General features: G+C 34.0%; 2 protein-coding genes across 5 annotated transcripts in view; one reads left to right on the top strand and one right to left on the bottom strand.

Annotated features, from left to right (window-relative positions):
* LOC142344396 (small ribosomal subunit protein eS19S-like) overlaps positions 1–16,768 on the bottom strand; it is a 416,658-nt gene that overhangs the window by 356,861 nt on the left and 43,029 nt on the right. The gene's annotated exons all lie outside the window — the stretch shown is intronic.
* LOC142344395 (uncharacterized) overlaps positions 2,379–16,768 on the top strand; it is a 54,681-nt gene continuing 40,291 nt past the window's right edge. For all 4 annotated transcript variants that reach the window (XM_075396002.1, XM_075396005.1, XM_075396006.1 and 1 more), the window contains exons 1-4: positions 2,379–2,592; positions 5,583–5,721; positions 8,756–8,865; positions 14,294–14,437. In XM_075396002.1, the coding sequence (XP_075252117.1) occupies positions 2,388–2,592; positions 5,583–5,721; positions 8,756–8,865; positions 14,294–14,437 (598 nt within the window). In that variant the 5' untranslated portion in view covers positions 2,379–2,387. The remainder of the gene's footprint in view (positions 2,593–5,582; positions 5,722–8,755; positions 8,866–14,293; positions 14,438–16,768) is intronic.

Genomic DNA, 16,768 nt, shown 5'->3' with positions numbered 1-16,768 from the left:
ACACACACATAAACACGCAGATACACACTTACGCACAAACCCACACACACACACATACAGAAAAATACATGTACACATACACATACACACATACACACACATCTAAACACCTACACATACGCACACACCTACACATACACACATACACACACATACACACATACAGACAAACGCACGAGCACACACATACACACACATGCATACATTCGCACTCAAACACAAACACACACACCTACACATACACACACACCTACACATACACACATACAGACTTACACACATACACACAAATACACACACCCACACGAAGATACACACATACACACAAATGCACAAATATGCTCACATACACACATATACACGCATATACACACATACACACACACAGACACACACACACACACACACACACACCTAAACACCTACACATACACACACCTACACATACTCACATGCAGACATACACACATAAACACACATACACGCATACACACACACCCACTCGCAGATACACACATACACACATACGCACATACACACAAACACACACATACACGCATATACACACACATACACACACATTCACACGCAGATACACACATACACACATACGCACATACACATAAACACACACATACACGCATATACACACACATACACACACATTCACACGCAGATACACATACACACTCTCTCTCTCTCTCTCACGTACATCTGCACTGAACCTCCGCCACTGAATAAATGATTTATTGGTTATAAAAGTTTTTTTCTTTGCGGAGTAAAAAATTCAAAAAATTTGACCACTGAACTCAATCAAATTGTTTTCTTCCAAATATTTTCTTTCAGAAATTTTTGTTTCAATTTTTATTGTTCGATTCAACATTTGATGACATTTTCATTGATCTAACTTTGTTTCTCTTCACCAAAGATTTTGGTCAACCACATAAGGGTTCTAACACCCCAAACGGTCCACACCTAAAGATCATTGGTGATAGTTTTTCAAAACATAATCAGACACACTCGAAATGTTGCTTAGACTAGAAATGAACCAGATATGATCCAGAAAAGAATAAAAAATACGCCGTTGCGATACTATGTTTTTGTGCCATGCACGCACGCAAAGACACAAACACTCTTTCTCTCTCTCTCTCTGACACAACACACGTACACAAAACACACACTTACACAACATATAAACACAATACACACACAAAAACACAAACACACACGCACACACACAAACACACGCAACAGCACGAAAACACACACACACACACACACAAAGATACATGCACCCACGCACAAACACACACACACACAAACAAACAAACACACATACACATACACACGAAAAACGCAGATACACACATACGCACAAACTCACACACACACACACACACACACACACATAAAGACAAACACATGCACACATACATAAACACACACATACACACACACCTAAACACCTACACATACACACACATCTACACATACACACATACAGACATACACACATACACACACGTACACACATCCACACAAACACACGAACACACACATACACACAAATGCATACATACCCTCAAATACACGAACACACACACACACCTAAACACACACACATACACACATACACACACATACAGACACACCCGCACGCAGATACAAACATGCACATACACACACCTACACATACACACATACAGAGATAAACACACACACACACACACACACATATATATATATATATATATATATATATATATATATATTATATATATATATATATATATATATATATATATATATATAGTTATACAAACACGCACACATACACACAGATACACACACAGATACACACATACACACATACGCACATACACACAAACACACACATACACGCATATACACACACATACACACACACCCACACCCAGATACACTCTCTATCTCTCTCTCTCTCTCTCTCTCTCTCTCTCTCTCTCGTACACCTGCACTGAATCTCCGTCACTGAATAAATAATTTATCGGTTATAAAATTTTTTCTTTGCGGAGTAAAAATTCAAAAAAAAATTAACCACTGAATTCAATCAAATTGTGTTCTTCTAAATATTTCTTTTCAGAAATTTTTCTTTCAATTTTTATTGATCGATTCAACTCTTGAAGGTTTTTTCATTGATATAATTTTGTTTCTCTTCAGCAAAGATTTTGGTCAACCACATAGACGTTCTAACACCCCAAATGGTCCACACCTAAAGATCTTTTGTGAAAGTTTTTCAAAACATAATCAGATCACACTCGAAAGGTTGCTTAGACTAAAAATGAACCAGATAAGATCTCTGAATGTCTGATTCTGTTTGGATTTTATGTAGAAAACAGTTGCATCAGATGTTTCCCTATGTCCCTTCCGAAGTGCGCATATCAACAGAGATCCCACCCAGGGGTCACATTCCAGCTCTCTGGGAGCGAATAGAGGGAGAGATGATGTCCAGGGGTGCCAAGTTCAACACTCTCTGTCCAATCAGAGCAGAGGAACATCGCAAACTGTTTGATGAGCTCATCCGGCAGGTGCTGGTCCAATCTCCGGAACAAGGTGACAAATTCGTAATATCGCAGCCAGGTCAAAATTTCTAGATAAAAGTTATGCGTAATCAGAACTATCTTGACCTTAAATCATTGTGACCTATCCAGACAACAAAACGGTACGAATAGACCCGCGCAGATTTTAAATATTGGTAAGATTAAAGCATCCAGGCTGAAATGTCTCAAAATTAGACTCTCGCTTTTTCAAAATAATGGTTGGTGCATTCATCTCAAACTCACATATGATCAGGACTTTTTTATCAGTTTTTTTGGCGCGTTTTTGATTCGTAGATAGTTATTTCTCCATTTTGGTTCATTCATTTAACAACTGCATTTTTTTCAGACTCATAAAGTTGTGGTCAAATTTTGCACCTAAAAAAATTCTCAGTACGAGCATTGAATCTTTACAAAAAATGCGGAATGTAATTTTTCTGCACAACAATTCTTTTCAATATCTACATCGCAGGACTAAATATACTACTTATGAGTCCGTTTCAAATCAAAATGACCTCTGATGAAGTTGAAACGTTTCAGCGTTCATAGTGCACTCAAAGACATCTCTGATCAGATAATATCCAAAAATTAAAGTGACATCTGACCAGACCGAACCCAAATCAATGTGCAGTCATTAGCCTGACCCTGTTCCAGATTTTGTTGAGATCTTTGTTCATTAAGAAGCCATTGTCCGAAAAATCGAGAGTACATAAGAATAAAGTTGTAAAATTTTACTACTTCTGACTATTATGATTTAATTTTTTAGCCAAAAATTTTTGCTAAATATATGAATATTCAGCCTTTTTCATTAAAAATAGCACAAAATAAGCTTCTTTAGTCCACTTTGACTAAATTTGCCAAAAGTACACACACAAAAACCACTAAAACAATATTTGTAAAAGGGGCCTAGACCTACTTCAAATTTTATTGAGAGTGCTCTGTAATTAAAATTTTGCCGTTTTCTGCTAACTTCACTCGTTGAACATCAAAAACGCTGACAGATTATCTATATCAAAAACATTCAAAAAGCTAGGTGTTTCCAATGAATGAACAGTTTTATCAGGGTTAGATTTGGACCAATTATGGACTGTTACAATCCAAAAATAATTAAGATTGTAATCAGTTGATCTTTTTTAAAAAAAAAAACGATCTTTTTTGTATTAATTAAAAAACAGAACATTTCAAATCAAAGATCACTGGAAATAATGTCGATTGGCTTTGAAAGTAGCTACATAACATTCTATCTAGTTTTTTACTTGAAAACTTATGGTCGTTTTAACTTTTAAGAATATTTGATTTTTGATTCAATAATGGTTTATTGAAATTCGCCTTTATTTTGTTCCCAATTTAGTCAAAATGTAGATTAGTGTCAGTAAAGTAAGAATGCTTCTACTTTCTACTGAAAAAAAAATATTTTTTTGTGGTTTTATTCCAAGGGGTTTTGATTTTCTCGCTTTGATACTACTAGATTTCCCAATTTTGTTTTGTTTCTTAGGCCTTTGCACATTTTTCACGTTTTCTTGTTTTGTCACATTATTACAATATTGACAGTTCACATATGTCATTTTGGAGCTCAAAACAAGACACAATTGATCATATTGAAAACATCAAAGGTATATATTACTGTTTTAACGGCTTCAAAGTCACTTTCTCGAAGTATTTAAATGAATTTTTTTTATTTTGTCTCTAGCTGTCGTTATTACTTTTAACTTTATTCGTTTAAAATATCCCTTATAAAGACAAGTTTACGTGGCCTTTTATGGAAGATTGAAAGTGTCGATGTTCTGATTTTAGTAGATCGCTGACGGCTTTCAGGACTTTGAAAACGATTGTTTAAAAAAAAAAGAAATTTCGAAATTCGCAATTTTGTTCTTTTTTATTGTCTATATGTTACCTATTCCCATCAATTACCTGCCATATATGACAACATTGTTGTCTAACGATGGTGTTACAAGAAATTGATGTCACAAAATCTAATTCTTTGAAAAAATTTGTTATGACTTTACTTGCTTCGACACGGGCTTTCCACAAAAAAAGTAACTTAATTTTTGATTTTTGTCATATTTGACGTTCTTTTTGTAGACATAAAACATAATCCGGATAATTACTGGTCTCAAAACTTATTTAGACACATAAACAAACCTCTTCATTAACTTCATTCTGTACCTAATGGCTTTCAAAACTTGGGAAATAAAAATTTCTAAAAGTACAAAAATATTTTTTTGTCATTTTTTGTCTACCTGTTACGTAGTCCCACTAATTAGAGGTCACATATCACATTTTTGGTGCTCAAAGAAAGTGCAGTCAATAATTCATGAGGGGCTAAAATATGGCTTTATGGCTTCGACAACATTTTCTGGCAAGTTTTAATTGAATTTTTGTTTGTTGTGTATTTGTTTTTCATTTTTGGAACCTCATATAAAATGAACAATGATAGGTCTGAATGCCTTCCTACAGAAACATAGGTATTCATAAATCTGTGGGATGTTTTCAATTGAGTTCTAATGCTAAGAATTAATTGAAATTCATTGTTTTTAAAAAATATAATCGAATTTTTTAACATTAATGTTTTTGTTCTTTTTTGTCTAATTGATTCCGAGCCCTGTTATGGATAGGTCCCATATCTTTTCTAGTGAAGTACAAATTATTTTGTTTGGTTTCTGTTTTTATCTGACACCATTTTTAATTTGTTATTAAGCTTTTTTAAAACGGACATAAGTTTGGATGTAATTAATATTTGTTGTTGTTGTTTGATTTTGCTGTTCGCCTTGACTCGTTTTCTTAATAATGGCAGATCTCATCAATTCAATGCGCCATTTTTTACGCCACTGGGTTATTTGCTTTGGAGGCTATCTGTGTGTCCATACACATTTTTTTAAAATACTTTATTTTTCTGGAGTTTTTCTTTCTGTTCCCCATTTGATAGACAATTATGCCAAATTTGAGGATCAGCAGGGTCGAAATCTTATGTGTAATCGCACATTACTGAGCCAAATTTTATTTTAGGAGCTCTTCTGTGGCGTGTCAGGATGGAGAGCGAGGGAAGTGTAGACACTTGGAAGGAATTATGTGTCTGTGGACAGAATTATGGAAACCGAGTGTACACCAAGATAGACCCTAATCAACAGACAGAGTTTATTCAAAGGTATATTATCACTCAGCCTTGTCCCAGCTGTTATCGTGTAATATTTTCCAAAATTGGGGCTAAGGACAGTTATCTTTCAAGAGTCTTGTTAGTAAGACGGTTCGATTGCAAAAGTCTTCAAAGGGTGATCATCTTGCAAGTTTCATGCAAGAAAGACGGTTACTCGAAAAACTGTATTAAAAAATGTTATCTTTTAAATTTCTTGCCAAAAGGACTGTTATGTTACGACTGCCTTGCACTGTTATATTGCAGTAATCTAACAGAAGGAGAATATCTTGCATTTGTCAAAATCAAATTCTGAAACAGAAGAAGATTGTGTAACTTCTGTAAAAAATTGTGCCACTACCTGCTGCAAACTTGTTGCCGTTGATGTAACAACTGCTTTCACAATCGATTGTGACGAGAAAAGTTTTACAGCGCCCAGTTCATTTCACGTCGGTTCAAAAACTGTCGAGATATTTTGTTTTTGTTTGCGGTTCGCTTTGGTAACTGTAAATCCGCTATGTTCTTACCGTTGCATTACAATTTCAGTTCTGACTGTTTGCTAAGCTTAGTTTTTTGATCTCTTATCGGACTGGATGGTAATAATTCACACATTACGGGATGTTTATATGTATACCATTTCAATCCCATAGGGAAACAAATCGAAGAAAAATATAGGTCTAAGATATGTTTATGCAAAAACTTTAAACTTTAACTAATTATGGGTTTTGCTTTTTATACTCAAGTGATAAAATACGAGTAGCTGGGGATCGTGACATTTGAATTGAAGCTCAAACAATTCGTAGATACAGGACATAGTAAGAAATAACTTACTGCCCACGAGTGATATTTAATACAAGACAAAGTACAAATTACTGCTCAAAGTTATTTAAACGCAAGATAGAGTAACACGTTATTTACTGCCCAAAACAACTAATTTTTGCAATACTTTGCTGAGTCATATGAAGAAAGCCGTTTGCTAAGGCTATTTTGTTATTTTGTTAAGTCTTGATGAGTTGCTATTGTTTTCCCCATTTTTCCTCACATCAATTGACTATTACTGTACTTGTAACTATAACTAAAACTGGAATTCTTACTATGAGTAAACAGTTGATATGACAACAGAAAATGGACCAAACCGAACAATTAATTCAAAAGAGTTTTCCGCTCTCACTTTTTTTCTTCAATTTTCCTACGAATGCTCCGCAAGCTCAGCTTGAACAGTTGACCAATTCTTTTGGTGGTTTCCTTTTTCAAGGTTTTCTAGCAGGTTGTACGGTTCAAAAAATGTTCGATTGAAACTAATTTCAGCTATCTGATGAACCGGATGGTTGAAGTTATTTATTCGGAGTTAAAAAATTATCATGTTAAAACAGCAGCTGGATGGATTTAAACCCGGGCGCTAACAACATGTCAACAAAAATCTTGAGTTATTAGAACTTATAATTCAAACGCTTTCTGATAAATTTGTTGAATAAAGACTGTGCAACCAAAACTTTTACCCAAGAACTTTTTTTTGCTAATTGCCAAACTATCAGCTTTCTGATTATTGGAAGAGAATAGTTAATTGTGTTCAACAAAACGCAAAATATCAAGAATTTGATGAATTGTTTCAATTTTTACCTCAATTACTGTCATTAAAAATTATTGAACAGAGAGCGCATCACTTCCAATGTTTGTATTGTAAAGCAAATTAATTTAACTTAACCAATATTTTTGAAAAATGTTGTTTTTCATTTTATACCTCGGAAACTATACCTCCGATGCTATATTCGGAAATATTTTTCCCTTTAGAAAATGACCAGAGCAGTAATTGATGACTTTTTTTTAATTGTATATTTATATTGTAATGGATATCGTTCCACTACCACTTTTGGTTTGTAACCCATTATCTGTGAGGGAAAATAGATTAGAAAAAGTTTTGTTCACCCAAGTCAGTTAAATAAAGAAAAAATATCAAGATATGTTGAGGAAGGGAAGAGGAAGTAGTTCTCTCCTACTCCAGAAATTGTGTTTTTAAAGAAATTTAATGGTATGTTTGGATTCAAAACAAGAGATTGTCGGAATGTTTGGTTTCTTAGATTCGGTTGTTTTTAGTTTTAAACGTGAGCAACGGTATGCATGTTTGGTTTCAAAACGCAAAAAATCGTAAAAAAATGAACTCTTGACTCAATTTCTCAGATTCATACCAAGACACGGTGATTGTGATTTAATGAATTGAATCCCGCAACAAGCCTAACAAGTCTGTTAAATTTTTCACTCAAAAATGAACAAACATTTTTTTATTTGTCCACTTGGTTTTAAAATAGAGCTAAAGAAGAGAACCAATCAATTGTTTCGAAGAATTTGACTCCTAGAGGCATGTGTGATGATGTCCTCTGATTAGAGAGCTTATACATCATTTGACTACATTATTTTAAAAAACTCAAATTTTCGTAGTGAAAAAACGAACGGTTTCATAACGGTTCGAACCAAACCGACCATACCAAGTCTTCCGACGATTGAAAAACGAACATATCAAACAATTCTTACGTTTGAATTGGAACAAACCAAACCTAAGAAGCCAAATATGGCGAATTCTTACATTCTAAAAATGAACATATCCGCAAACATTTCTTACCACTTTTTGTTCTGTCGTCCAGAGTAGGGCCATAACGAATTCAATTTCATTTCATTTTTTCCACTTTTTTTCGCGTCTGCTTAAGGTACCGTATATCAACAGTCATTCATTTTCCCAGGTCGAGGAAAAATCCGCAAAATATGTAAGAAAAGCGGTGAAAAGTTGTTTTTTTTTCACCGCAAATTTCGTATATAATTGTGCGGTGAAATGCGGTAAAATTATGTAATTTCACCGCTAAATTCAGCGGTGAAATTATGCTATTTCACTGCTACCAGGCGATAATTTTTTTTTCACCGCATTCACCGCTTGACTTATGTACTTTCACCGAATTCACCGCTTGTCTTGCAAAGTTTTCCGCATTCACCGCTTTTCTTGCATATTATTTTTTGTTGAATGACGGTGACCCTCGACCCGGGCTGTCATTGTTTTCAGATGTCGGGAGATTAATGGGGAGATTGACTCACTGGAGAGGCAGTTGATTGCACTCAAGGCCAGGTACAATTTCGCCATCCGACTCAGGGATGAACAGATTGGAGTGGAAGGTAAATGAAAACCTAAAAAAAACCAAGCAAAAAGCAAATAAAAACTAAAATAAACGACAGTAATTTTTTCCGGGGCTGCGACAACATACGTCGAGAGACAATACTCAGGTTGAGAGCGATGTGTAATTATGTGTAAAAATGGTAATTTATGTTAAACAATATTCTAGCGTGTCTATAGCTCGGTCGGTCTTGATAAATTATACTCAGTTGAGATAAATTGATATCAAGTCCGGGTCTATGAAAAATGGCCCAATTAGCTAAATAATGTTCAATATAAATAATTAATGTCTCAACAGTTGTCGTTTGGAATAAATTATAAGGTTTTCTATCACTTTCTATGTACTGTCCCAATTTTTTGGTGAAATTTAGTGACTTTGGTCGACTGCCGTGTTGCTCACAATACAAAATTCTTAGTAATCATATTATGTCATACATGATTCTTATAGTAATCATACTGGTCATATATGATTTGTATGATTTCTTAGTAGTCTTACAAGATCTTATGAAAACAAACGTAATCCTAAAATTAATTCTTAATATCGTAATCTTAAAAACAAACGTAATCCTAAAATTAATTCTTAATATCGTATTCTTAAAATCGTAATCTTAATTCTTGGCGCCCTAAATTACTGATACCAAAAAAAAAAATCGATCAATGCAGTCAAACTTTGCGGAAGAATTTAGAAATTGCACTAGGTCATAACTGATTTCCTAGTAGTCCTAGAGGGATCATAAATGATTTCATACAGGTCATATCCGACTGATGCCAATATTCCTGTCCCTCTTAGGTTTAATCTTATCCATTTCTCCCATGTACTCCCAAAACAATCCTTTATGATTTCATTGGTTTCATAGGAAAATCATAAATGATATCGTTGAGGTCATAAAAGGATCGTACTGGGAACTAGTGCACGACCAACCTGTTTTGGCGACCATTAATTCGACATTAATTCAACCATTATGTCGACCATATTAATTCGCTGTTTTTGCGAATTAATATCTGAGCTCCATTTTTGCCAGAACTGATGTCTTTCTTTCTTAATGGGAACAGTGTCTCGAAAACCAGATTCAACTATCTGTTTTTGTCTATAATTTTGGTGCCACATCAGCCGCGAATTGTCCTGAACACTGTTTAGGAACTAGACTGCAAAAAGTACACAAAAAGTAGGATGTATACCGCTCCCTCAATTCTAATATGATCTGGCCCCCAGCTTAGTGGGCATGCAACTTTTACGCCCACGCAACCCCCCCCCCCCCACCACCACCACAACTTCAGGAAAATTCTGGAAAATTCTGGAAATTCCTCCGCATGGGAAGTGATCAGTAGTTTTTGATTACTGAAAAAACGATTTGTATGACAAGTGATCAGGAAAGAGCCGAATCGAACAGACTGTTTGTATTTAAAAAGTATTATGAAAAACATTCTTAATTTGAATAATTTATAAAGTTTCCCACAGCTTAAAAACAAAAAAATTTCGTTATCCAAATTTTAATTACCGGATTTGGGCGGCAATTACAACTAGCTTTGACAAATTATGTCACCATAATCCACAGTCTTAAACTCTCTCAAAAAAACACAAAATTTAGCTAATGGTGCAAATCTTATCACCATAATCCAAAAAAGAAGCCATTTTGTGTAATTTGGTGGCGGTCAAGCAAGCCGATAGGCAAGCAAGCCGAATTCTGAAAATGAGGTCAAGTAAGCCGAAAAATTTTGGGATACCGGTATTTTAAGATGCCCTTGGCGGCCCGCGATTTCCGGATTATATCCCACAGCAGATGAGAGGAATATAGTACCCACTAGATGTCTAAAAATTGCCGTATTTTTGTTTCTTTGGTGCATTGTAATACATTATGCACTATGATACTATGCACAGTGTTGATTGTAATGGTTAGCAATGTATTATTTCTGATAGATTACATAACTATTACATAACTTTCGGCTTGCTTTTCTGTCGGCTTACTTTGGATCTTTTCTGCTACCCCCCCCCCCAAGCCATATATAGCCGTTAAGTTTGCACCCCTCCCCCAATCTAAGTTTTCGCGAATTGTGAGAGCGATATTTGCATTTCAATGAAACAAGAGTGTCTAGGTAGATTGAAGGCACTTTTGGAAAAGTTTCCTTAAGAAGTTTTATAAAATCAAGACCTTTTTGTAGCCGATAACACCAAACATGATCTATTACAGATATTTTTATTGATGCTTACGTTATATGCAACAAATTTTGGTTGAATACGTAATACTTTCAAACCATAGCCTTCTAGCTTTTAGTAAATGCGTATTGCTCATATATGTTCACGTATAAGACTACTTAGCTTTAACAATATGTTTACATATTTATAAATGGGGGTGCCTAACTAAGCGGGGGGGGGGGGGGGGCGCTAGCAGAAATGATCCCTTACTTTTACTTCGGCTTCCTTTGCGTTCGCCGTGTAATTTGTTTTCATCTTGTTCAAGTTCCATTTGGTAGGTCTGTAAGGCCTGACAACTGACTAAAATCACACAGCGAATAGGAGACAGAAGAGTTGTAGTCCTCATGCCCGCCATTCTCATAGTAATTTATTTGGTTTATCTCGACATTATGTTTAGTAATATATATGGTCATAGAATAGCTGTTTTTTTCTGGTTATCGGAAACGTAATAAGTGATTCAGCAACAGTCTTACTATGCTGAAATTGACTGAAATTTGATTAATATGCAGTCTTAATATGCTGACAATTGGCTGAAATGATGATCGAGAAATTCTGTCATTCTTTATTGGAGTATCTACGAGATCAAGGTATTGAATTCTCTTATTTGGGAATTGTTTCCTTTCCTTAGAATATGACCGACCATTCACAGTCAAAGTTTTTTCCCTAGAGAGTATTTTAGAAAATATAATAACCATTTAAAGTAGAAAGAATGGTTGTAAAAGAATGTAAAAACCATCATTTCCATAGCATGGCTTCAATTATTGCAATTCATTGAGTTTGAATTTTTGGGGCGATGCCTTTTAAGATCTATTCACAAACACACATTGAAATATGTTTGAAAGATTTTTGGAGTGGTTATTTGATCGTGTTGACAATTGAAATGGTTTGGTTTAACCTCGTGATAAAATTTCACTGATTTTGAAGAATAGAGTTAGAAAAATTTTTCAATTAAATGTAGCTAGAAAGATCTATTTCAAAATCTGGGGATGGCAACACGACCATTGGGAAAAGTAAAAAGTCTTACAGAAATAATATTAGTTTATTACTCGAACCAACCAGTATATCAGTTTCTTTTACTATTTTGGATATCTCTTCGGTTGCAATAAAAGACTTTTCAAAATGTTATAAAAAGACGAAAACATTTTATGCTGTTTTCCTAAGTTGAATTTAAGAAACTAATCTTACTCATAAAATAATTCCGTCTTACCGCTAGAAATTTGTCGGGCTGTCAAAGCAAAAAATCTTAGCAGATTTCGATTGCCGCTAGCTAAGCGTTCCTGAATTGTCAGTGAACAGAGGTGGAGATTAACTACCGCGTAAAGCAAAAATTGAAGCAAATGTTAATCGACTTAAATTGTTCATTTTTAAACTGAATTGGACCACAATAGCTACCTCCGGAATCGTATGTCTCCTATACTGTCTATACTCAAAAATACTAATCTGGAGAGTTGCGACTTGCGTCCACGTCGACTGAGGTCAGGTATCATTTTTTGTTGCGACAAGTATTTGTTCTAACTCAAATTACATCCCGAGGAAGTGCTAATTTCATGGATAGCATGGATAAATTTTGCATACTTGAGGCACATGATAGTAGCTGTAATAAATCAGCAGCAAATGCTTAGAACTGTATTGAAAAATAACCAATACTGAAAAATATTGAAGAATAATCAAAAGTCTTCAGAAAACGTAACTATCAGAGCATCTGATGAGAGCGCATTTTCCCCCATTTTTTTAAACTCTGATGCGGTTGAGACTTTATCCGTTTAATCTTAAATACCACACTAGAACTAAACCGATATTTTAAGCGACCTTAATCAAGTGCTAGATTAAGTCTCACTATATGCTCACAATGTACTTTCTTATTGACAAACTTATGTGTGATATGGTGAAAATAAAATGACTAAGTAAAAACATTAATAAAAAAACAGATTGAAGTGATGGAGAACAATTTGGGGTTTTAACTACTTAAAAATAAGGTGGGGTATCAAATTTTAATCAAATAATTAAATCCATCTTACTGCTGGATGTGCAGAACACTCTACATTTTTAGTTGATAGAAAACGGCTGACTTACAATTGCTGCAAATACTCCCGCTTAGCGGATTAGAGTACTTTTTGGTTTTAGAGCAAAGAGAGATTGATAATTCAGCAAAATTGGAAGCCTTTTAGGTCGCGCTGGTTGAGTTGAAGAACTGATTTCCTTCAGCAGCAAGATCTAGACTTGTGCGTGTTTTTAGCTGAGTTATCACGACTGATAATCACAAGGCTTATTACAAGCTCCGAATCAATTTCAAGGTCAATCATGGAGCCGACTGATATTCTTCTTTTAATCATCTATTCGTTTCACTCTTGCTGCTGTGAAGAGCGGCTTGAATAGTTTTATTGTTCTTCACTTTGTACGCATAACAATAGTGGCAGTGAATCAACAACCATAGCCTAGTCAATAGTGTATTGAACAATACGCAGCAATATTGGGTATGGACAGTTTAATCTGTTGCTCTACGCATTTCAAGCGGCGTAGCTCATCTTTAATAATTCTGTCAGTTTAGACTTTATCTAAAGTGTTCTCAAAGTTGACGGGTAATTAATTATAATGATTCTGTGGATGGTATCGAAATTTGCAGCGGCAATTATCCAATTAGTAATACTACACCATCAGTTTGAACCTAAATTTAAAAGCTTTTTATCATAACTTACCTGCTTTGAAGCGCAAAACACGAGTAGACTTTTTGACTATATTTTTACTTGCAAAAATCTAGATCAAAAAGTTTTATAAAAGTTTTGATGAACTGTTCATAGCACAACTTTCAGCTATTTAATGTTTTTTAAAAAAACTAAAAGTTATAACCATCAGTAAGTACACTGGTTGCTTTGTAAGGCCTGTTCAGTGTACACAAATTTGAACAAATGCTCTATATCTACGTATTATTTAAGTTAATGTAATTATAATCAAAACGAACAAATGAATTTTTTGTTATGAATAGAAGAATTTTTTTAATCTCACTTCTTAATTTGACGGCAAAATATGCAAACCTCACTAATTCGAAGTGCTTACAAATGGTTGATAAATTTATAAAAAAGTGTTTTATGTGGTAATTCAGTTACAGCTTTGAAAATTTCGACGACAGTTAACAACAGTCCATTGCAGCATATAAACTTTCACTTTAATTTTTTTCCTCATTGCAGTTTTTACATATCTAGGCGATTGTTAGAAGCCATAGCGCAACTATCTTTCAGGAGAGGAGTTGAAAGAATCCCAATTTCTGGAGACGCAAAAGAAACAACAGTTCTCAGATTTGATAAACTACATGAACAACTATCACTTGGACGATAGTATTGAATACACAGAAGAAAACTTCCCAACTTTCCGAAAACTTAAAGATATTGGAATTCACAACGAAAAGCTGACACTCGAAGAAAATTAAAAGTGGATTAAACAGAAATATATATATATATACATATATATATATATATATATATATATATATATATATATATATATATATATATATATATATATATATATATATAATTTCACAAATATTAGCCTATTTCGTCCACTTAATGACCTTTTGTGTATCCATTTATCATCTTTGAGTGAGTTTTTGAAATTGATTATATGCCTCCAAGCGACAAGTGAGATATGTTATCTGCATTAATTAGCTTCTGCGAGCACTAGTTTTTTTGAAGAACTAATTTATTGCTGTTATAATCTTGTTAATAGATGCTCTCATCTTGTAAGATTTTTTTATGGCCGCCCTCATCTCTTCAGCCGGCTATTATACCGATGACATTGTTTAATTTTTGACAATCCAAGGTGTATGCATTGTATTGTTCGCTTTTTTAACATTCGTTCACACTTTTTGTTTTTTTTTTCACAGCAATCAGAAGTCAAATTGGTGTGGTGATTTAAATCATGCTGTTAAAAAGGGAGTAAAAATTGAGCAGGTGACAACTACTGAAAAAGGAAAGTGAGAAGTTGGTATTTTGTCAAAATGTCGGCTTCTGAATTGGATTTTTTAAAGGGCCTCAATAATTAGACTTCTATTTTCAGTATTTTTTCTCTGGCTTTTCTTTTAATATGATACATATAAGTTCCAATTTTGCCTATCTGAAATATTTGCGAGTTTGGCAATTTTTTTGGTCGTTTTTTGTCTTATCGGTTAGTTTCAGGAATGACACTTTTTATTAACCTTCTAGAGCGTAGTGAATTTGATCGAATAATTGCCCAAAAATTTTTGCTAACAACTTTTTTGACTGAAGCCACTTTTGTTGAAGAAATGATTAAACGAATTTGTGAAGTGTGCCTACATTTTTTCTACAGTCTCCTTTTCAGCTATTACAGCTAATAAAAGGTATTTTACTCCTAAAAATTACAATTCTACTGTTATTAGAGAAACTGGCATTACTTACCCAAGCGGATTTACTTATTTTGTTAAGTTTTGTTACTTTGACACAACTGACCTTCAAATATATTCTGAAATTTGTTGTTCAATTTGTAGTTAAATCTGTTGTATCGAATACTCATTTTAAACAAGTGTAGAGTCAATATATTTTATAATGTGTTATGGTTGTTTATGTTTCGTAAAACAATAAGTCCTGGAAACGACGTTTTTTCTTAAGTTTTTTAGTTCATTTTTGGGCATATAGGGTCATAGAGGTTTTTCTGTTTTCTTTTCAGGCGGCAATTAAAAGGTAAGCTTCAGATCATTAGTTAACTTAATTATTTGGATTTCAATGTAGGTTTTGTTTTGCTAAGTCTTTTACTTACTCGAACAGAACTTTCGGTCGCTTTATCTTAATTCAGATCAGGTTAAACATTTTGATTAAAATCTTTTTGACCTCCCTAGGTACGTATTATTATTCTCTCTTTCTAATCAAAGCTCATTTACGCCAAAGTTGCTCAACGACACATTCATAACTGAATGAAGTCAAAAACAAAACACGGAATGGAACGTGGCAAATCCACATTTAGAAGCCGGTTTGTTTCTCTTTCCCTTTGTTCCTATAACTCATAGCTACTATCTCTAGTGTTTATTGATATTAATAATAGCTCGTGTATCTTCTCATTAAAAGACAGAATTTGTCTAATTACAATGACAACAAAACATTTCTCACATTAAGTCTGTTTTTGTATGAACATCGGTTTTCATTTTTTTCCTGTTCTTTTAACCCCAATCGGGGTCACGGGAATCAAAGACAGCTGTTTTCCGACAATCTACTAGGTGTTAAAAAATCACTGCAATAACACTAAATTTGTCACATCTTGACGATCAGAGTGAAAAAAAATAAAGCAGAATTTCCTTTCATTTTAACGGTTTAAATTTTTATATTGGTTCATAACAACCCCTAGTAGCGTTTTTGAAGACCTTTACTCAGTTTTTGCAGCCATATGTCTATTATTTCACGCTGATATTTTGATTCCTTGTATAATGGGCACAGCTGTCTTGCAAAATTATTATCTCGAGAGAATTGAGAAATGGGCTTTGTGACTAAAAATTTGCGGTTTTGAATGATGTATGAAACAATTAGGGACGAAACGATGTACAATTGTTATTATATGGATCAGTTCAGTACAAAAAATTTTTTAGAAGCATAGCAGAGGCTGTGTTCTCAAATATTGAAAGCCAATGACAATTTGTTTCAAAAACCATATTTATAAGCTTACGTTAGCTGTCTTCATTCCTTCACACTAAATATTGTAACGGTAAA

The sequence above is a fragment of the Convolutriloba macropyga genome, chromosome 8 (genome assembly GCF_964194025.1).
Source record: "Convolutriloba macropyga chromosome 8, txConMacr16.3, whole genome shotgun sequence".
In the NCBI taxonomy this organism is placed as follows: domain Eukaryota; kingdom Metazoa; phylum Xenacoelomorpha; order Acoela; family Convolutidae; genus Convolutriloba; species Convolutriloba macropyga.
This window is presented reverse-complemented; position numbering and strand designations above follow the sequence as displayed.